This window comes from Hyperolius riggenbachi, chromosome 8 (genome assembly GCF_040937935.1).
Source record: "Hyperolius riggenbachi isolate aHypRig1 chromosome 8, aHypRig1.pri, whole genome shotgun sequence".
Taxonomy (NCBI): domain Eukaryota; kingdom Metazoa; phylum Chordata; class Amphibia; order Anura; family Hyperoliidae; genus Hyperolius; species Hyperolius riggenbachi.
The window spans coordinates 25,699,548-25,723,450 of NC_090653.1; the positions used below are offsets into that span (position 1 = coordinate 25,699,548).

Genomic DNA, 23,903 nt, shown 5'->3' on the forward strand with positions numbered 1-23,903 from the left:
CAGCTCCATAGAATAGACTGTGTAGGTATGGCTCTCATACTACATGGAAGGGGGTAAGATCTCTGTCTGATGGGGAGTTCAGCTCCATAGAATAGACTGTGTAGGTATGGCTCTCATACTACATGGAAGGGGGTAAGATCTCTGTCTGATGGGGAGTTCAGCTCCATAGAATAGACTGTGTAGAGTATGGCTCTCATACTACATGGAAGGGGGTAAGATCTCTGTCTGATGGGGAGTTCAGCTCCATAGAATAGACTGTGTAGGTATGGCTCTCATACTACATGGAAGGGGGTAAGATCTCTGTCTGATGGGGAGTTCAGCTCCATAGAATAGACTGTGTAGGTATGGCTCTCATACTACATGGAAGGGGGTAAGATCTCTGTCTGATGGGGAGTTCAGCTCCATAGAATAGACTGTGTAGGTATGGCTCTCATACTACATGGAAGGGGGTAAGATCTCTGTCTGATGGGAAGTTCAGCTCCATAGAATAGACTGTGTAGGTGTGGCTCTCATATTACATGGAAGGGGGTAAAATTGGTCTGTGATCTTTCATTTATCTTTCAAGTGTGTCTGCAGCATAAAGCTTCCTACGCATGCCAAACTGAACTCAGCTAAGGCAGTAATTTGGTGCCGCTGTCCAACATTTCAGCATACATCATTAAACTAGCATACATTTAAAGCGGACCGGAACTCAGAACTTCCCCTCTGCTCTAAAAGATAAGCAACAGCATAATAACCTTTAAAGAAAAACATTTCTTTGTTACAGCTGATACAAGTCCTGCAATACATCTGCAATGTGTCTACTTCCTTCACTTTAAAGTGATATTCTCCTCTTTGGCAGAATCACTGTCCCCTTGCCCGCTACCTGTATGTCCAGTTGGATAGTGGACATTGCACACCAGGACCCTCGCCCGCTCGCTGGGCTTTGGGCTGGTAACTCAGGTTGCAAGGTTAGTGCTGCTGCTGGGTATTATGGGGTTGGTTTATGGGCTGTATTATTTTGCACATGCTCAGTGGCATTTGCATGCTGACTTGATGGGTATGCTTGAGGGCTCGTTTCCACTATAGCGAATCTGCATGCGGACACCGCATACGGATTCGCATAGGCAATACAAGTGGATGGGATTGTTTCCACTTGTGCGTCGTGCGGGTGCGTTTTGGTGTGCGGGGAAAATCTGCACGGCAGAGCCGTCAGATTTTGCGTGCGGCTGGAATGCGTGCGAATCGCCCGCAATGCTTTTAATAGGGAAATCGCATGCGGCTTTGTCATGCGGTTTTCCCCGCGATTTCGCATGTATTGCTATGGCAATTTACACAGGCAGTGACATGGTTAAATTCGCATGCTTCTTAGCCATGCGAAATCACATACGGAATCGCGGGAAAAACAGCATGCGGAAACGCATCCGCATGCGATTTCGTCCGGTGGAATCCAGGCGATTCCGCAACAGTGGAAACGAGCCCGAAATGTTGGAACACCTCCTCGGATGAGAACCTTGTGTGTGTGCAGGTATCACTCGAGTTTGCTTTAAAGGGGCACTATGACAAAAAATTGTAAAATTTAAAATATGTGCAAACATATACCAATAAGAAGTACGTTTTTTCCAGAGTAAAATGACCCATAAATTACTTCTCTCCTATGTTGCTGTCACTTACAGTAGGTAGTAGAAATTTGACAGAAGTGACAGGTTTTGGACTAGTCCATCTCTTCATGGGGGATTCTCAGGGATTTATTTATTTTCAAATGCACTTAGTGAATGGCAGTTGCTCGGTTCTACTGCCAAAAAACTGTGTAGCGAGCAGGGAAACTGGCCAGCATCATTGTTTAAATCCTTTTTAGGGAATATCTTTATAAAGAATAAAAGCCTTGCTGAGAATCCCCTATGAAGAGATGGACTAGTCCAAAACCTGTCGCTTCTGTCAGAACTCTACTGCCTACTGTAAGTGACAGCAACATAGGAGAAAAGTAATTTATGGCTCATTTTACTCTGGAAAAACGTACTTCTTATTTGTATATGTTTGCATTAGTTTACATTTTTCAATTTTTCGCCATAGTGCCCCTTTAAGATAAGACATGCCAGATCTTTAAGCCCAGGCAATGGCTGAGCGCTCTGTTCCTCTCCTTACCGTGACCCCTGGAAGCCGCTTTATCGTGCAACGCAGTCACCCATCCTCCCCATAGCAACAGAACGCTTCACTCGGCTGTAACCGAGGAACACATCTGCATCCGCTCGTGCATGGAGCTGTCGCCCTGGCGACCAGGCCCCGCTCCCTGGTGTGCGTAACTTAAGGATGGATGCAAAACCTGTGTAGCTTTCTTGTCTATTCCCCTTTTCGCTTTAGATGGTTGCACATATGTTTAAAGAACTATTTTTTTTATTCCTTTGCTGCTACATATGAAAGAAAAGAGGCTGAAAATGGGGAGCAACACATGGAAAAGGGAAGCTGATGCCCCAGGGAGCTGTGCATGGAAGAAAGCGGCTGCAGCTCTAGGAATGTTACCTATGAAATGGGGGCTACATGTGGAATGGGAAGGGCACTTGGACAGGGAGCCCTGACATTCTTGGCCTATGGGGGAAAATGTAAAAATCTGGCCTTGAGTTTGCTGACCGTTAACCTTGTTGCATTGTGGGAAATAATGGCTTTTTCCAACTGCCAAGCAATCTCTAGATTTCTCTGCATAGAACTCTCAGTGATGAACATTCCGTACAGATCACCTGGCAGAACTAAAGATGTCACCACCAGTGATACATTTCAGAATGTAAATCAGGGAGAGGAAAGATTTTACAATGGGCAGACACTGACTAAATAGTCTATAAATGAATATTGTAAACAATAAGCAATTTTATTCATGATGTTGTTATCACTACAGTTGCTCTTTAAGGGTTAACTAGCTGAGTTAACACGGCCCCTGTGACGGCCCCTCGCACTGCCGGTAGTTAGGTTGTTATCTAGTGAGGTGGAAGATCTCTATGCAAGGGTGAGACTGAGAGGAAGATCACTTCTCCCTTATCTTCTCTGTTCCCTGGATCTTCTCCCTCCATCAATACTCACACTCTCTATCTCATCCCTCATCCGGGGATGCCCCCTCTTTCTTTCTCCCTCACTTCTCCTGGGATCTTTATCTTCCCAAACTGTTTCTGAGGGCAGGATCCCTATCTTCTGTCTCCCTCTGTCCTGAGATACGCTATCTTCACCGTCCGATCCTTGGTTTCCAGGATCCCCATCTTCTGACTCCGGATCCATAGATCCCTAATCCCAACACACACACACACACACACACACACACACACACACACACACACACACACACACACACACACACACACACACACACACACACTATATATACACACACACACACTAAACACACACACTATACACACACACTATACACACACACACCACACACACTATACACACACACACACACACACACTATACACACACACTATACACACACACACACACACACACACACACACACACACACACACACACACACTATACACACACACACACTATACACACACACACACACACACACTATACACACACACACACACACACACACACACTATACACACACACACACTATACACACACACTAAACACACACACACACACACACACACACACACTATACACACACTATACACACACACACACACACTATACACACACGCACACACACACACACTATACACACACACACACACACTATACACACACACACACACACACACTATACACACACACTATACACACACACACACACACTATACACACACACACTAAACACACACACACACTATACACCACACACACACACACACACACACTATACACACACACACACACACACACACTATACACACACACACACTATATATACACACACACACATACACACACACACACTATACACACACACACACACACACTATACACACACACACACACACACACACACACATTATACACACACACACTATACACACACACACACACACACTATACACACACACACACACATTATACACACACACACACACACACACACACACACACACACACACACACACACTATACACACACACACACACTATACACACACACACACACACACTATACACACACACACACACACTATACACACACGCCACACACCACCACCACCCATCTTCTTCCTTCTCTGCTCCTGGTATCCCAATCCTCCACTACTTACTATGCAGCCAAAGTTTTCCCCTCTCATCCAAGTTATCATTCTTTGTCTTGTCGCAGGTTCCCCCATTCCATACTATCCCCTTAGGTAGCCCGTCTCTTACTTCCCTCTCAGCCCATGCGTAATTTTTTTTTTTCCTGACTCGACTTCTAATAGGAGGTCATTTTTTTTAATCTTCTCTTTAAAATACCTTTTCAGCACTTTGCAATTAAAAAAAGTACCAAAAGTAGGTGAAAAAGTTCTAATGAAATTATTTGGAGTATTTTCTTGCTTGCTGGTGGTTTAAAAAGCATTTTATTGACATGATGTGAAAATACCACCCAGGAGAAAACGCGGGAGAAAAAGTTAATCTTATTCCCTCTGTGCACCTGGGATCTCCACATCTTCATATTCTCTCTGGTCACCTGGGATCTCCACATCATCTTCCTCCCTCTGTACACCTGGGATCTCCACATCTTCTTCTCCCTCTGGTCACCGGGGATCTCCACATCTTCCTCCCTCTGTGCACCTGGGATCTCCACATCTTCTTCCTCTCCCTCTGAGCACCTGGGATCTCCTTATCTTCTTCCTCTCTCTGTGCACCTGGGATCTCCTCATCTTCTTCCTCTCCCTCTGAGCACCTGGGATCTCCTTATCTTCTTCCTCTCTCTGTGCACCTGGGATCTCCTCATCTTCTTCCTCTCCCTCTGTGCACCTGGGATCTCCTCATCTTCTTCCTCTCCCTCTGTGCACCTGGGATCTCCTCATCTTCTTCCTCCCTCTGTGCACCTGGGATCTCCAGATCTTCTTCCTCTCCCTCTGTGCACCTGGGATCTCCAGATCTTCTTCCTCTCCCTCTGTGCACCTGGGATCTCCAGATCTTCTTCCTCTCCCTCTGTGCACCTGGGATCTCCAGATCTTCTTCCTCTCCCTCTGTGCACCTGGGATCTCCAGATCTTCTTCCTCTCCCTCTGTGCACCTGGGATCTCCAGATCTTCTTCCTCCCTCTGTGCACCTTGGATCTCCTCATCTTCTTCCTCCCTCTGTACACCTGGGATCTCCTTATCTTCTTCCTCTCCCTCTATGCACCTGGGATCTCCACATCTTCCTCCCTCTGTGCACCTGGGATCTCCACATCTTCTTCCTCTCCCTCTGAGCACCTGAGATCTCCTCATCTTCTTCCTCTCCCTCTGTGCACCTGGGATCTCCTTATCTTCTTCCTCTCTCTGTGCACCTGGGATCTCCTCATCTTCTTCCTCTCCCTCTGTGCACCTGGGATCTCCTCATCTTCTTCCTCTCCCTCTGTGCACCTGGGATCTCCACATCTTCCTCCCTCTGTGCATCTGGGATCTCCACATCTTCTTCCTCTCCCTCTGAGCACCTGAGATCTCCTCATCTTCTTCCTCTCCCTCTGTGCACCTGGGATCTCCTTATCTTCTTCCTCTCTCTGTGCACCTGGGATCTTCTCATCTTCTTCCTCTCCCTCTGTGCACCTGGGATCTCCTCATCTTCTTCCTCTCCCTCTGTGCACCTGGGATCTCCTCATCTTCTTCCTCCCTCTGTGCACCTGGGATCTCCAGATCTTCTTCCTCTCCCTCTGTGCACCTGGGATCTCCAGATCTTCTTCCTCTCCCTCTGTGCACCTGGGATCTCCAGATCTTCTTCCTCTCCCTCTGTGCACCTGGGATCTCCAGATCTTCTTCCTCCCTCTGTGCACCTGGGATCTCCTCATCTTCTTCCTCCCTCTGTGCACCTGGGATCTCCAGATCTTCTTCATCCCTCTGTGCACCTGGGACTTCCTCATCTTCTTCCTCATCTTCTTCCTCCCTCTGTACACCTGGGACTTCCTCATCTTCTTCTTTACTCTGTGCACCTGGGACCTCCGCATCTTCTTCTCCCTCTGTGCACCTGGGATCTCCTCATCTTCTTCCTCCCTCTGTGCACCTGGGATCTCCTCATCTTTTTCCTCTCCCTCTGTGCACCTGAGATCTCCACATCTTCATATTCTCTCTGGTTACCTGGGATCTGCTCAACCTCTCCCTACCTCTGTGCACTAGGGATCTCCTCATCTTCTTCCTTACTCGTTGTACCTGGGCCCTCCGCATCTTCTTCCTAACACTGTGCACCTGGGACCTCTGCATCTTCTTCTCCCTCTGTGCACCTGGGATCTCCACATCTTATTCCTCCCTCTGTACACCTGGGACTTCCTCATCTTCTTCTTTACTCTGTGCACCTGGGACCTCCGCATCTTCTTCTCCCTCTGTGCACCTGGGATCTCCACATCTTCTTCCTCCTTCTCTGCACCTGTGATCTACCCATCTTCTTCCTCCTTCTCTGCACCTGTGATCGACCTATCTTCTTCCTCCCTCTGTGCACCTGAGATCTCCACATCTACTTCCTCTCCCTCTTTGCACCTGGAATCTCTACATCTTCTTCCTCTCTCTGTGCACCTGGGATCTCACCATCTTCTTCCTCGCATTGTGCACCTTGGACCTCCTTATCTTCTCCCTCCCTCTGTGCACCTGTGATCCCCCCAATTCTTTCCTCTCTGCTCCCTGGTTCTTCTCATGTTCTTTTGCCCTCTGTGCTCCTGGGATCCCCTCATCTTCTCCCTCCCTCTCTGCTCCTGGGATCCCCTCATCAGCTCCCTCGCATCGTATTCCTCTCTCCAAATCTTCTTCCTCTCCCTCTCCCTCTGTGCACCTGGGACCTCCACATCTTCAAACACTCTCTGGTTACCTGGGATCTTCCCAACATCTCTCTCCCTCTGTGCACTTGGGACCTCCTCGTCGTCTTCCTTACTCCTTGTACCTGAGCCCTCCGCATCTTCTTTTTCTCCCTCTGTGCACCTGGGATCTCCACAACCTCTACCTCCCTCTGTGCACTTGGAACCTTCTCATCTTCTTCCTTACTCTGTGTACCTGGGACCTCCGCATCTTCTTCTCCCTCTGTGCACCTGGGATCTCCACATCTTCTTCCTCCCTCTCTCGACCTGTGATCTACCCATCTTCGTCTTCCCTCTGTGCACTTGGGATCTCCCCAATTCTTTCCACTCTGCTCCCTGGTTCTTCTTATCTTCTTTTAGCCTCTGTGCTCCTGGGATCTCCTCATCTTCTCCCTTCTTCTCTACTTCTGGGATCCCCCATCTTCTCCCTCTCTTTCTGCTACTGGGATCCCCCCAATCAGCTTCCTCTCGTCATCTCGTCATCTTCCTCCCTCTGTGCACCTGGGACCACCACATTTTATTCCTTTCTCTGTGCACTTGTGATCTACCCATGTTCTTCCTACCTGTGGTCATCTGGGATCTCCTCATCTTCTTCCTGTCTCTGGTCTCCTGGGATCTCCTCATCTTCTTCCTCTCTCTGGTCACCTGGGTTCTCACCATCTTCTTCCTGTCTCTGGTCACCTGGGTTTTCCCCAACTTCTTCCTGTCTCTGGTCACCTGGGATCTCCCCATCTTCTTCCTCTCTCTGGTCACCTGAGTTCTCCTTATCTTCTTCCTACCTCAGTGCACCTGGGATCTCCTCATCTTCTTCCTCTCTCTGGTCACCTGGGATCTCCTCATCTTCTTCCTCTCTCTGGTCACCTGGGATCTCCCCATCTTCTTTCTCTCTCAGTGCACCTGGGATCTCATCTTCTTCCTCTCTCAGTGCACCTGGGATCTCCACATCTTCTTCCTCTCTCTGGTCACCTGGGATCTCCCCATCTTCTCCCTCCCTCTGTGCACCTGGGAACTCCCCAACGTCTTCCACCCTCTGTGCACTTGGGATCTTCACATCTTCTTCCTCCCTCTGTGCACCTGGGATCTCCTCATCTTCTTCCTCCCTCTGTGCACCTGTGATCTCCCCAATTCTTTCCTCTCTGCTCCCTGGTTCTTCTCATCTTCTTTTGCCCTCTGTGCTCCTGGGACCCCCTCATCTTCTCCCTCCCTCTCCACTTCTGGGATCCCCCATCTTCTCCCTCCCTCTCTGCTCCTGGGATCCCCTCATCAGCTCCCTCCCTCTTTGCTCCCAGGAACCTGACTCACTGGTAGAGAAGACACAGCTACAGAGGAGAGAGCACACACCAGCCGCTACAGAGTTTGTGTGAGTGCTTTTTCTCACTATTACTTATGTATATTTACACCTGCAGCTATATAGAAATATATTCAGTGTATGATGTGCTGTGTATATAGATATGACATAGATATGGCTCTGTGTGTGTACAGTGTGTGTGTACAGTGTGTGTGTGTGTGTGTGTGTGTGTGTGTGTGTGTACAGTGTGTGTGTGTGGTGTGTGTGCAGTGTGTGTGTGTGTAGTGTGTGTGTGTGTGTGTGTGTAGTGTGTGTGTGTGTGTGTGTGTGTGTGTGTGTGTGTGTGTGTGTGTGTGTGTGTGTGTGTGTGTGTGTGTGTGGTGTGTGTGTGTGGTGTGTGTGGTGTGTGTGTGTGTGTGTGTATGTGTGTGTGTGTGTGTGTGTGGTGTGTGTGCAGTGTGTGTGTGTGTGTGTGTGTGTGTGTGTGTAGTGTGTGTGTAGTGTGTGTATAGTGTGTGTATAGTGTGTGTGTAGTGTGTGTGTGTGTGTGTTGTGTGTGTGTGTGTGTGTGTGTGTGTGTACGTACAGTGTGTACAGTGTGTGTGTGTGGTGTGTGTGTGTGTGTGTAGTGTGTGTGTGTGTGTGTGTGTAGTGTGTGTGTGTGTGTGTGTGTGTAGTGTGTGTAGTGTGTGTGTGCAGTGTGGTGTGTGTGTGTGTGTGTGTGGTGTGTGTGCAGTGTGTGTGTGTGTGTGTGTGTGTGTGTAGTGTGTGTATAGTGTGTGTATAGTGTGTGTATAGTGTGTGTGTGTAGTGTGTGTAGTGTGTGTGTGTGTGTGTGTGTATATATATATATATATATATATATATATATATATATATATATATACATTTTGTTAAGATACAGTATATGTGTGCTTGAATTATGTCAATTCAGTGATGATCTGTATAGTATAGCGTATATATGATAGTATATTTTGCAGTATTTAAGATAGTATAAAAGACACTTGTACACATACAAATTAGTATATGAATGGTAGTATATGAAACAATGCATAGGTGGTAATTTACCTAAAGACATACAGGTGGTTTTGTTTGTGGGTGTGTATATATATATATATATATATATATATATATATATATATATATATATATATATATATATATATATATATATATATATATATATATATATATATATATATATATATATATATATCAGAATGGTATCTAATTGGGATTGTACATACATGACAGCAAGCAGATCAGTGTATACATGAGAATTCATAGGACAGTATATACTGTAGATGTCAGTTTACAGGACAGTATATCTGTATTAATGTGTACAAAATATTACATAGAACACATTATACAGAACAGTGTACATATGTTGATATTTGGGACAGTATATGGTTGGCGGTATAAAGGACAGGGTATACACAGAAATGTATGGTAGTATATAGGATGGTGTATGCATGTTGATGCATAGTACAGTATATAGATGCTAATATACAGGACTGTGTATCCATGGAAATGTATAGGACTGTATATAGATATTATATAGGATTGTGTATGTATGTTGATGTACAGTACAGTATAGAAGGATGTATACTGGCCAGCGACTATATAGAAAAGTATAGGACTGTATATACATGGGCAGTATATATACCGTAAAGTATAGAACTGTATACAGATGCCAGTATATAGGACCCTGTGTATATGGTTATATAGAGGACTGACTGTATATAAATGGTAGTATATAGAACAGTATTTAAATGGTAATATATAGGACCGACTGTATATAAATGGTAGTATATAGAACAGTATTTAAATGGTAATATATAGGACAGTATATAAATACATGTTAATATATAGGACAGTAGAAGTATATAAACAGTGGTGGCTCCAGTGTCACGTTTTTTGGGGGGACACAAAGGGGGCACGATGGCGGGCTGGTGGGGCCCAACCAAAATTGATGTTTGTATGGCGAGCTTAGATATGTTTAGTCTAACTCAGATAATAAAATGAAGGTTAACTAGATCAGCAATGATAGGAACCAAATGTAAACTTCACAAACAGAACTCAGAGATTTTTGAGCAGAGCAGACTGTCCAAATGATGGTGCTATTATGGTAGAAAAGTTACCTACAGATGTACTTGGCTAGTTTGCTGGCATGCTTTAATCCTTACTCGCTAGCAAGCTGCTCTTGTGTGGACAGATCACAGACAAATCATTCCAGCCCCCAGCTTGTATTTTTTACAGACACTATCCTGTTTACTGTACGCTGCTGGAGACTGGAAACAGTTAACTGTATGGTACGGAGAGGGGAGGCATTCAGCTGGGGCACAGTGATTCCCAGGGGAGGCCAGTGCCCCTGTGTGCCCCAGTGTAGCGCCGCCCATGTATGTAAATGGTAATACATAGGTCAGTATGTATATTTATACACTGAAAGGTATATAGATAGAAGTATACTGGAAAGCATACAGGTGTAGATATGCAGGATGGTATTGATAGAAATGTAAGGTACATCGCTAGGAAAGGATATAGGTGTAGTTATGCAGGATGGTAAAAATAGACATTTATAGTACATCAGCAGGACTCACTGTTGTTCTGGTTGTCTTTCAGGGGGGATTCCTGCTGGTGAAGTATGGTGGTGGGTCTCCTTCTCCTGCCACTCCTCTCCTTACTCCTGCAGGTGAGGGGGAATCAGGTCTAGCTGGTTTATTTTCTTATCTCGTAAGGCTTATACACACATCAGACTATAGTCTTTGGAAAATGAAAGATCACAGACCAATTTTACCCCCTTCCATGTAGTATGAGAGCCATACTCTACACAGTCTATTCTATGGAGCTGAACTCCCCATCAGATAAAATCTTTGCAAGATGCTGCACACACAGATGCTGTACACATTCAACAGATCAGTATCTGCAAAAGATCTGTTCCTGCAAAAGATCAGTTCCTGCAAAATGCATTCATAGTCTATGAGATCTGCAGATCATCAATACACACCTTGTTTAACAGACATTCATCTGCAGATCAGATCCACCGGGATGGATTTTCAGATCTGCAGATGATTGTCAGATGAATGTCAGTTAAACAAGGTGTGTATGATGATCTGCAGATCTCATAGACTATGAATGCAATTTGCAGGAACGGATCTTTGGCAGGAACAGATCTTTTGCAGGTACTGATCTTTTGAGTGTGTGCAGCATCTGTGTGTGCAGCATCTTGCAAAGATTTCTATCTGATGGGTAGTTCAGCTCCATAGAAAAGACTGTGCAGGTATGGCTCTCATACTACATGAAGGGTGGTAAGATTGGTCTGTGATCTTTCATTTTCCAAAGACTATAGTGTGTATGAGCCTTTGGAATTCCTGTTCAGTGAGTTGAAATGTGGAGGTATGTGAACCTTAGCTCTGGTACAACACGAGACTCCGTCCTGCTAATATTAATTCCTGTTAGGGGTACATTTCAGCAGGGTGAATAGGTGTCGCTTGCAAACCAAAGGATGATCAGGTTTGAAATGCTGAATCTATCAAAATTAAACTCTGGTATTCTGGGACCTGTGGCTCCACAGAACAGCCTAAAGTGGGTTTCTGAGCCTCAGGTATGTTTGACATCAGGCTGATTACTTTAAGAAATTGGCTTTGATTTAACATTCTGCTGAAGTCTATCTTGCTTGGGAAATGAGTTATAAAAATTGTATATTAGTGTTGCCTCAACAGCCTACACGCCCGCTGGCAAATTTGGCCCTCAGAGCCATCAGATTTGGCCCTCAGGTGGTTTCCCCACTTTGCATTATGTTTGGCCCACTCGAGACTGCAAGAGAAGCTGTATTGGAGGGCAAGCCCTAGATCACCAGGGAAGCCAAATAGGGATGGAGAAAGCACTTAGATTGCAGGGAACTTTATGGATGGGCACTAGACACCAGGGAACTGTATATAGGAAGGAGGGGGCCACTAGACACCAGGGAACTGTATGAGGCATGGAGGGGGAGTATTAGACACCAGGGAGGGGGGGCACTAGACCCCAGGGAACTGTATATAGGAAGGAGGGGGCCACTAGACACCAGGGAACTGTATAAGGGATGGAGGGGGAGTATTAAACACCAGGGAGGGGGGGCACTAGACACCAGGGAACTGTATATAGGAAGGAGGGGGCCACTAGACACCAGGGAACTGTATGAGGGATGGAGGGGGGGAAGTATTAGACACCAGGGAGGGGGCCACTAGACACCAGGGAACTGTATGAGGGATGGAGGGGGAGTATTAGACACCAGGGAGGGGCGGCACTAGACACCAGGGAACTGTATATAGGAAGGAGGGGGCCACTAGCCACCAGGGAACTGTATGAGGGATGGAGGGGGAGTATTAGACACCAGGGAGGGGGGGCACTAGACACCAGGGAACTGTATATAGGAAGGAGGGGGCCACTAGACACCAGGGAACTGTATGAGGGATGGAGGGGGAGTATTAGACACCAGGGAGGGGCGGCACTAGACACCAGGGAACTGTATATAGGAAGGAGGGGGCCACTAGACACCAGGGAACTGTATGAGGCATGGAGGGGGAGTATTAGCCACCAGGGAGGGGGGGGCACTAGGCATTGAGATTGGCCTGTGACTTGGTCGCAGAGTTCAATTCTGGCCCACTTTGTATTTTAGTTTGACACCCCTGCACTAGAGTGAGCTTTAATGACTTACCAGAAGGGCACATTGTAGCGTTAACTAACTGCCTGCTGTGCTTGTTGACAGTATGTTTGTAATTTTGTTGTAACGCCCAAAAATAAAAAAATGCCTAAAAACAGTTAGTGCCCCAAATATTTATGTAAATGTAATTTTTTTTGTCTAAAACAGATCCCTATATGTCCCCTAATTTATTGATTTTTTTTTTCATTTTTTTTTACCTAATCTGTGTGCCTGTGCTGAATTGTGCCGATCTGTGCAGTGCCAACAGGATTGTGGGAAGTTTTTTTTAAGCTACAGTAACTGTAGTAAGTTACTACAGAAAGTACAGTACAGTGGGCAGCACGGTGGCGTAGTGGTTAGTGCTCTCGCCTTGCAAGCGCTGGGTCACCGGTTCGAATCCCAGCCAGATCAACATCTGCAAGGAGTTTGTATGTTCTCCCTGTGTCTGTGTGGGCTTCCTCTGGGCACTCCGGTTTCCTCCCACATCCCAAAAACTTACAGATAAGTTAATTCTTCTCCCTAAACAAAAAAAATTGGCCCTAGACTATGATACATGCACTACACGATACAGACATATGACTATGGTAGGGATTAGAGTGTGAGCCCCTCTGAGGGACAGTTTGTGACAAGACAATATACTCTGTACAGCGCTGCGTAATATGTTGGTGCTATATTATAAATACTTAAATAAAATAAAAATAAATTAAAAATACAGTAAGTTAATCTCAAAATGCAAATAACAGAAACTTCCCATTTCACATAAGATGAGGACACTACAAGGTACCCTCCAACCAGTCTTCAGACACTCCCACCCAGGTCTGCAGTAGAAAGTGCATTGAGAAATATTGGCCAACCAGAGAGGAACAGAGGTGTGGAAGGGGAAAATAGGAGGGAAAGAGGCCTCAGCATTAGTTAAGTCTGAGGGAAAAGTAAAGAAGAAGAAAAAGAAAACCCAGCATGCCCTGCAACTTCCTTTGTGTGCAGATGTACCAAATAAGACTCAGGGAAACTGGGGAATGTTGTTTTATGGAGAAGAAAAATAAGAGTGATTTTTAACTTTTGGATTGCCCGGTTAGCATCCTTATTACTTGTTAACCAGATAAAAAAAAATAATTGATTTTTTATTTTATGCCTGACAGTTACTCTTAAGTATAGGCAACTTGATGGCTAGTGTCAATTAAGTAATCAACTAATCCTTCATACTCTATATATTAGTGCCTAGAGTAAAGGGGCATACAGACATGCGACTAAAGTCGTTGGTAACGAACGACTAACGATCGTTTATAACGACGATCGTTACAAAATAACCGCTAACGATCGTTAAGGGTAACGATCAGCGACTGAAGTCGTTGCAAACTGGAAATCCGTCCTGGCGGATTTTTTGTAACGACGATCGTTAGCAAAAGTACGTGTGTATGCTGATCGTTACAAAAACGATCGTTCGTTAAGTACCGTACATGCGCAGACAGAGAGAGAGAGACAGAGAGATGTATATAGATATATGTATATAGATATATATATAGATGTATATAGATATATAGATATATGTTGACATAGATAGAGATATATCTATCTATATCTCTCTCTCTCTCTGTGTATATATATATATATATATATATATATATATATATATATATATATATATATATATAGATCTGTACGCAACTTCCTCTTTCCTACTGGCCATTAACAATGACGTTTGTTCCGGGTTCATTGATCTGAATAACGTTTAGCATAATAGATGCGCTGCATCATACGTTCGTCACTTCCGCATCGTTCGTTCGGAAACGATCTGATCGTTTGCCACTTTCAACACCTCTTTACTAACGACCTTTTCATTTCTCTCCTTAATTGATCGTTCGTCGTTGCTTACGAACGATCGTTATCGCATGTCTGTACGTAGCTTAAGACTGCCTTTTTGTTTCTTGCCAACATGGTTCGAAAGAGACATCATCTCCCATATCTCATTCTATTTCTGCCTCTCTTTACGTAGCAATGAAGAAATGGTTGAAAGAACACCTGAAGTTAGAGGGATAAGGAGGCTGGCATATTTATTTCCTTTTAATCAATGCACATTGCCTGGCAGTCCTGCTGATCCTCTGCCTCTAATACATTTAGCCATAGACCCTAAACAAGCATGCAGAACAAATGTTTCTTACTGAAGTGTGACTGGATTAACTGCTTGCTTGTTTCAGGTGTGTCATTCAGCCACTACTGCAGCCAAAGAGGTCAGCAGGACAGCCAGGCAACTGGTATTGTTTAAAAGAAAATAAATATGACTGCCTCCATATGACTGCCTCCATGTCCTTTAACTATTTAAGGACTACGGTGATTGAAATCTACTCCCTGTTTTGGTGGTCACCTGGCTGGCAGGGCGTAGATTTCAATCACCGAGGCAGTGTGCACCCGCTGTTTCCGTCGCTCCCCACCGATCTCGCCGCTAAAACCCGACGTCTCTCGCGGTTGCGGCGGGTATATGTGGCGACTCGTCAGGATTCTGTCGGTATTGTACCAGCGGTCTCTGGTCCTTAAGGGTGCAGAGATCGCTGGTACTTAAGTGGTTAAAGGACCAACAGAGCTAGAAAATTAAGCAGTTAAAATATGACAGAACTGACAGGTTTTGGACTAATGCATCTCCTCATGGGGGATTCTCAGGGGTTTCTCTGACAAAATAGTGCGCAAGCGAGTAGAGAGGCTGGCTGGTATCTTGCTATTTTGCCGTTAAACTGCCGTACAGGGAATGATTTGGAAAAAAAACAACACAGAAAACCCTGAGAATCCCCCAGTCGGTTCTGTCAGATTTTGAATGCTTACTTTTTTTCACTGGAGAGGTCCTCAAAGCAGATGTCTAACCTTCAGTTGTGTGTGGGTATATGTTCATCATCCCACCCCCAATACTCTGATCCCTATTGGCCTTAGCTGGTAATTACCCGGTGGCTGTCTGGTCATTGCAGGGTGCTGGCGCGGGCACGGTACATGAGACGGTGCAAGCATGGAAGCGATACCAGGACTGGTGTGAAAACAGGATCAGGACTGAACCCCCAATGAGTGGTGAGTTATTTTTCTCATGGGATATCTGTCCTGCGTTGCTGCCTGGAACATGCAGGTAAAATGCCAATATCAGGGTTTTTTTAATATATATTGATATCTCCAAGAAGCAGATAAATAACGCACTGAGCCCCATTGCTGTTGATGTCGGCAGCCTGGTAACTGTTGCTGGGCTCACTTCCATATATGGCCAGCTTCACGACCCACTCTGTATACGTATAAAGGTATTCCCCGGTTAAGGAACGAGATAGGATCTGTAGGTTTGTTCTTAACCTGAATCTGTTCTTAAGTCGGAAGACTGTGACATCTCTTTCTCCTGTCCCTCCTCTATGCCTCCCTGTTCCTCCAGTGCCCCCCTGTGTGTCACCTTTGTTCCCCTGTGCCTCCAGTGTCCCCCTCTATGTCACCTCTGTCTCCCCTGTGCCTCTAGTGTCCCTCTCTGTGTCACCTCTGTCCCCCTGTGCCTCCAGTGTCCCCCTCTGTGTCACCTCTGTCCCCCTGTGCCTCCAGTGTCCCCCTCTGTCCCCCTGTGCCTCCAGTGTCTCCATCTGTGTCACCTCTGTTCCCCTGTGCCTCCAGTGCCCCCCTCTGTGTCACCTCTGTTCCCCTATGCCTCCAGTGTCTCCCTCTGTTCCCCTGTGCCTCCAGTGTCCACCTCTGTGTCACTTCTGTCCCTCTATGCCTCCAGTGTTCCCCTTTGTGTCACCTCTGTCCCCCCATGCCTCCAGTGTGCCTGTCTGTGTCACCTCTGTCCCCCCATGCCTCCAGTGTCCCCCTTTGTGTCACCTCTGTCTCCCTATGCCTCCAGTGTCCCCCTCTGTGTCACCTCTGTTCCCCTGTGCCTCCAGTGTCCCCTCTCTGTGTCACCTCTGTTCCCCTATGCCTCCAGTGTCCCCCTCTGTGTCACCTCTGTTCCCCTATGCCTCCAGTGTCCCCCTCTGTGTCACCTCTGTTCCCCTATGCCTCCAATGTTCCCCTCTGCATCACCTGTCCCCCTGTGCCTCCAGTGTCCCCTGTGCCTCCAGTGTCCCCCTCCGTACCACATCTGCCCCCCCTCCTGCCCTGTGTCACAGTGGACTCAGGTTTGCTTAAAAATGTATAGAATGCGCGTGCAGAACTCGGAACTTGCCATATATTCTAGTATATAGTCATCTTACCAAGTTTAGAAACCATTTCTCTTTTATTTTTATTTTTTTCAGAAAACTACAGGTCTTTTTGGATTTTTTTTAAACTGTTCCCATTTTTGTGCCATTCATGGTATTGGTGGGTCGGTAGTCGTTAGATGTAAGTCGCGCATTCATAAGTTGGGGACTACCTGTGTGTGTGTGTGTGTGTGTGTGTGTGTGTGTGTATATATATATACACACAGTATATATAATTTTTTCCCCCACAGGTGTGTACTGCAACCGCACCTTTGACATGTATGTGTGCTGGGGGGATGCTGCCGCAAATACCACCCATCAAGAGCGATGTCCATCCTACCTCCCATGGTTTGCTCAAGGTGAGAGGACACCCCGAGGAAGCTGCTCACTGGTGGCCCCGCGATACCTGGTAATATCTAATGTCTGTTCTCTTGTGTTCTCACAGTAAAAGACAAATTTGTATACCGGCAATGTGGTCCTGACGGTCAGTGGGTCCAAGACGAGACAAACATGCCCTGGAGGGACCACTCTGAGTGTGAGATCGTAGACCCAGAGCAGGAGCAGGACCCGGTGAGCACCATAGACAGTACATGGCCATAGGTGCACACCATGCCTTGGCACGCCCTTCTCCTGTTCCTGAAGGGTTAATGTGAATATTACAATGTAACTTTTGTGCTTCAAAACCAAACTCACGTAGGGCTCTTTCACAGTAGGAGCTGATCCATGCGTTTTGACGGATCACTCTTAGGCTGCGTCAAATAGACTTTCATGTTAACTTTCACATTAGATGGAGCGTTCCAGAGTGTTAAGATGCAACGCATCTGAGAGCTTTGTAACGTCCAGCACTGGCGGTTTCCTGTCGGGTGAATTAAAACTACCGCCGCTAATCAGCGTCGCACTGCAACTTTCTAATGTCACGCCGCAGGTTATAAATGCATGCACAAAATCAGTTTGGGCATGCGTTTGGTAATGTGAAAGAGCCCTAAAGAGGCTTCTTAGGTAAGTATGTGTTTTCGTACCTGAGGATCGCCTCATGTACACTTTAAAGGACAACCGAGGTGACAAGTGACAGGATGAGATAGACATGTGTATGGACAGTGCCTAGGACACAAATAACTATGCTGTGTTCCTTTTTTTCTTTCTCTGCCTGAAAGAGTTAAACATCAGGTATGGAAGTGACAGTTTCTGCCCGGGTTGGACTGGGTCAGACTATAGCATAACCCTCACTGATAAGTAATTACAGCCATAAAACACTTTCCTGTCAGTAAATGGCTTTTGAGAGCAGGAAAGAGATAAAAAGGGTCAATTCATAGATTTGAGCTCTGACATATTTCAATGAAGGTGTCATTGAGCAGAGACAATGAAACAGTAAAAACTGAAAAACTAGATTTAATTATAAAATAAAACTGTGGGATATCAAAAAAAGGTCATTTTTTAGGAGGAGGAGGATAGATGCAATTGTTTCTCATTAGTTTGTAGAACAGCAACAGAACCCCCAAAACATTTTCTTTTAGAAATCTTATTCAAAATAAAGGGATTTTCCTGAGAGCCTCAACTGGTGTTGATTTAGAAAACCACATTAGACATGCGGAAAACATCTTATTTCAAAACTGGAGGTGGACAAAAGCTTGTTTTCTTTGTGGTTGTAGGAAGAATAACAAGCTAGAAATGGACTTCACAGTGGGCATCTGTCACTGTATCAAAAATCAGAACTTCAGCCCTCTGAGTTCCCTAATTAAAAAATGCCACGTGACAGCCATGTTTGGCATGGCTTCACTAAGTAAAAATAGCTTTCTTTGGTAACAAAACATTAGAGCGCCAGTAAGGGGATGAACCTATACCTGTGCACATACCGCTAACAGCTAGAGTGCTCCTTTACTTTGACTTTTAGTCACATACAGCTGACACATACCTGCTGTCAACTTGGATAAAATATACACTTAGAATGCATTCACACTGATGGGATGTTAATGTGCTGTGACACTGACACAATGATGGAGTGCCATGATGAGGTGTGATTGTATCATTGTATTGAGTGTTAGGGTTTACTGCTATGATGAAGGTTAGGGTGGAGAGTTGGGGCCCTTTTCCACTAGCAATCGCTAGCGTTCACGCTGAACGCTAGCGATTGCTGAATCGCAATTACCGGCGATTCCTCGACGTTCGCGACCGCAATTTTGCTATGCTATGCACTGCATAGCAAAATCGCGGCAATTATCTCTCCGCCGCGCGTTCGCGTTCCCGGCAAAAACGAATCGCGGTAGTGGAAATGACCTACCGCGATTCCTATGTTAAAAAGCAAACCGTAGCGATTGTAAAATCGCTTGCAGTTTGCGTTTTTGCGATTCAGCCAGCGCTGGTGGAAAAGGGCCCTTAGGGTTGTGTGCTGTGCTGAAGGTTATGGTGGAGTGTTACGGTTGACTGATATGATAAAGGTTAGGGTTAAGTGTTAAGGTTGAGTGCTATGATGAAGGTTAGGGTGGAGAGTTAGGGTTGAGTGCTATGATAAAGGTTAGGGTGGAGAGTTAGGGTTGAGTGCTATGATAAAGGTTATGGTGGAGTGCTAGGATTGAAGTCTATGATGAAGGTTAGGGTGGAGTGCTATGATGAAGGTTAGGGTTGAGTGCTATGATAAAGGTTAGGGTGGAGTGTTAGGATTGAAGTCTATGATGAAGGTTAGGGTGGAGGGTTAAGGTTGAGTGCTATAATGTTAGGCTGAAATGTTAGGATTGAGGTGTGTGGTTGAGTGCTATGGTGTTATGTTGTGGTTGGGTACCATGATGAGATGTTATGGTGGAGTGTTTGGGTTGAGATCTATGATGAAGGTTAGGATGGAGTGTTAGGATTGGGGTCTAATGTTGAGTGCTATGATGAAGGTTAGGATGGAGTGTTAGTGTTGAGTGCTATGATGAAGGTTAGGGTGGAGTGCTAGTGTTGAGTGCTATGATGAAGGTTATGGTGGAGTGTTTGGGTTGAGATCTATGATGAAGGTTAGGATGGAGTGTTAGGATTGGGGTCTAATGTTGAGTGCTATGATGAAGGTTAGGATGGAGTGTTAGTGTTGAGTGCTATGATGAAGGTTAGGGTGGAGTGCTAGTGTTGAGTGCTATGATGAAGGTTATGGTGGAGTGTTTGGGTTGAGATCTATGATGGTTAGGATGGAGTGTTAGGATTGGGGTCTAATGTTGAGTGCTATGATGAAGGTTAGGATGGAGTGTTAGTGTTGAGTGCTATGATTAAGGTTAGGGTGGAGTGTTAGGGCTGAGGGCTATAATAAAGGTTAGGGTTGAGTGCTATGATGAAGGTTAGGGTGGAGTGTTAGGATTGGGGTCGAATGGTTGAGTGATATGGTGCTGTGTTGTGGTAGGGTGCCATGGGGCTTAATTCACTAAGACAAATAGCATGCCTTATCAGAGTTAACACACCTTATCAGAGTTTACACACCTTATCTGAGTTAACATGCCTTATCAGAGTAGCATAGCGAGCGCTAAAAACGTATGTCTGCTAATTGGCAATGACGAGAGCTCCACTTGTCCTGCCCTGAGCCCCTGCGGGTCCAATCACTTGAAAGGACATTATCCCGGCACTTTGATTGGCCCAATAGGCTGCCTGTCACTTCACAGGACACTAGACAGGCAGCCTATTGGGCCAATCAAAGTGCAGAGATAATGTCCTTTAAAGTGATTGGACCCGCAGGGGCTGAGGGCAGGACGAGTGGAGCTCTCGCCATTGTCAATTAGCAGGCATAAGTTCGTAGCGCCTGCTGTGCTACTCTGATAAAACATGTTAACTCTGATAAGGCATGTTAACTCTGATAAGGCATGCTATTTGTCTTAGTGAATCAAGCCCAAGATGGGGTTAAATGTTATAGTGGCTTCTTATGTACAGTGTTGTGGTGCGTGGCATGGAGTATTGAGGTTGAGTACCATGAGGGCTTTGTATGGGGGGATGCTGTAGTGCAGCGCTGTGGTGGGGGTGCCTTGATGAAGTACTATGCTGACGTGTTTGGGTTGAGGTCTATGCATGCCTGATAATGTGCAGTGCTATGATTGGGTGTTATGGTTGAATGCTATAGGGCAGTGATGGCTAACCTTGGCACTCCAGCTGTGGTGGAACTACAAGTCCCATGAGCCATTGCAATACTCTGACAGCTCTAAGCATAACTCGGGGAGGCAGAGGCATGATGGGATATGTCGTTTTGTCACTGCTGGAGTGCCATGGTTAGCCATCACTGCTATAGGGCCTTGCTTTGGTGGAGGGTTGTGGTGCATAGTTGGATTGGAATGTTGTGGTTGAGTTTTATGGGGGAATGACTTGGAGTGCTGTGTGGTGGTGTGTTATGTTTGTATGCTATGATTGCTTCTTATGGTGAGATACTATAATGCAGTGTTATGGTGCTGTTCCATGATGGACTGTTACTGTGGAATGCTTTGGTAGGGTGCTATGTTGAGGTACATGGTGCAGTGTTATGGTGAAGCAATAGGGGGCGCTGTGGTGGGGTGCTAGGCTGATGTGCATGGTGCAGTGTTATGGTGAAGTAATAGGGGGCGCTGTGGTGGGTGCTAGGCTGATGTGCATGGTGCAGTGTTATGGTGAAGCAATAGGGGGCGCTGTGATGGGTGCTAGGCTGATGTGCATGGTGCAGTGTTATGGTGAAGCAATAGGGGGCGCTGTGGTGGGTGCTAGGCTGATGTGCATGGTGCAGTGTTATGGTGAAGCAATAGGGGGTGCTAGGCTGATGTGCATGGTGTAGGGTTATGTTGGAGTGATAGGGGGCGCTGTGGTGGGGTGCTATGCTGATGTGCATGGTGCAGTGTTATGTTGCAGTAGATATGGGGTGCTGTGGTGGGGTGCTTTGCTGATGTGCATGGTGCAGTGTTATGGTGAAGCAATAGGGGGTGCTAGGCTGATGTGCATGGTGTAGGGTTATGTTGGAGTGATAGGGGGCGCTGTGGTGGGGTGCTATGCTGATGTGCATGGTGCAGTGTTATGTTGCAGTAGATATGGGGTGCTGTGGTGGGGTGCTATGCTGATGTGCATGGTGCAGGGTTATGGTGAAGCAATAGGGGGTGCTGTGGTGGGGTGCTGTGCTGATGTGCATGGTGCAGTGTTATGGTGAAGCAATAGGGGGCGCTGTGGTGGGTGCTAGGCTGATGTGCATGGTGCAGTGTTATGGTGAAGCAATAGGGGGTGCTGTGGTGGGGTGCTAGGCTGATGTGCATGGTGCAGTGTTATGGTGAAGTAATAGGGGGCGCTGTGGTGGGTGCTAGGCTGATGTGCATGGTGCAGTGTTATGGTGAAGCAATAGGGGGTGCTGTGATGGGTGCTAGGCTGATGTGCATGGTGCAGGGTTATGGTGAAGCAATAGGGGGTGCTGTGGAGGGGTGCTAGGCTGATGTGCATGGTGCAGTGTTATGGTGAAGTAATATGGGGCGCTGTGGTAGGTGCTAGGCTGATGTGCATGGTGCAGTGTTATGGTGAAGCAATAGGGGGCGCTGTGGTGGGTGCTAGGCTGATGTGCATGGTGCAGTGTTATGGTGAAGCAATAGGGGGTGCTGTGATGGGTGCTAGGCTGATGTGCATGGTGCAGGGTTATGGTGAAGCAATAGGGGGTGCTGTGGTGGGGTGCTAGGCTGATGTGCATGGTGCAGTGTTATGGTGAAGTAATATGGGACGCTGTGGTAGGTGCTAGGCTGATGTGCATGGTGCAGTGTTATGGTGAAGCAATAGGGGGCGCTGTGGTGGGTGCTAGGCTGATGTGCATGGTGCAGTGTTATGGTGAAGCAATAGGGGGTGCTAGGCTGATGTGCATGGTGTAGGGTTATGTTGGAGTGATAGGGGGCGCTGTGGTGGGGTGCTATGCTGATGTGCATGGTGCAGTGTTATGGTGAAGCAATAGGGGGTGCTGTGGTGGGGTGCTTTGCTGATGTGCATGGTGTAAGGTTATGTTGAAGTGATAGGGGGTGCTGTGGTGGAGTGCTATGCGGATGTGCATGGTGTAGTGTTATGTTGCAGTAGATATGGGGTGTGGTGGGGTACTATGATGCAGTGTTACAGTGGAGCCATAGGTGGCGCTGTGGTGGGGTGCTATGCTGATGTGCATGGTGCAGTGTTATGTTGCAGTAGATATGGGGTGCTGTGGTGGGGTACTATGATGCAGTGTTACAGTGGAGCCATAGGTGGCGCTGTGGTGGGGTGCTATGCTGATGTGCATGGTGCAGTGTTATGTTGCAGTAGATATGGGGTGCTGTGGTGGGGTGCTTTGCTGATGTGCATGGTGCAGGGTTATGGTGAAGCAATAGGGGGTGCTGTGGTGGGGTGCTTTGCTGATGTGCATGGTGTAAGGTTATGTTGAAGTGATAGGGGGTGCTGTGGTGGGGTGCTGTGCTGATGTGCATGGTGTAGTGTTATGTTGCAGTAGATATGGGGTGTGGTGGGGTACTATGATGCAGTGTTACAATGGAGCCATAGGGGGCGCTGTGGTGGGGTGCTATGCTGATGTGCATGGTGCAGTGTTATGTTGCAGTAGATATGGGGTGCTGTGGTGGTGTGCTATGCTAATGTGCATGGTGTAGGGTTATGGTGAAGAAATAGGGGACGCTGTGGTGGGGTGCTATGCTGATGTGCATGGTGCAGTGTTATGGTGAAGAAATAGGGGCCGCTGTGGTGGGGTGCTATGCTGATGTGCATGGTGTAGGGTTATGGTGAAGAAATAGGGGACGCTGTGGTGGGGTGCTATGCTGATGTACATGGTGCAGTGTTATGGTGAAGAAATAGGGGGCGCTGTGGTGGGGTGCTATGCTAATGTGCATGGT

General features: G+C 46.5%; 2 protein-coding genes across 20 annotated transcripts in view; one reads left to right on the forward strand and one right to left on the reverse strand.

Moving 5' to 3' along the window:
* The window catches only part of GIPR (gastric inhibitory polypeptide receptor), a 309,157-nt gene that overhangs the window by 252,147 nt on the left and 33,107 nt on the right, over positions 1-23,903 (forward strand). For 16 of the 19 annotated variants that reach the window (XM_068250112.1, XM_068250105.1, XM_068250107.1 and 13 more), the window contains 3 exons: positions 15,853-15,949; positions 17,340-17,447; positions 17,534-17,658. In XM_068250112.1, the coding sequence (XP_068106213.1) occupies positions 15,853-15,949; positions 17,340-17,447; positions 17,534-17,658 (330 nt within the window). Of the gene's footprint in view, positions 1-8,215; positions 8,287-10,836; positions 10,907-15,852; positions 15,950-17,339; positions 17,448-17,533; positions 17,659-23,903 lie in introns of all 19 variants that reach the window. The other 3 variants (XM_068250124.1, XM_068250123.1, XM_068250122.1) reach the window with 2 other exon arrangements.
* Positions 1-23,903, reverse strand: part of GPR4 (G protein-coupled receptor 4) — a 228,422-nt gene that overhangs the window by 181,461 nt on the left and 23,058 nt on the right. The window lies entirely within an intron of this gene.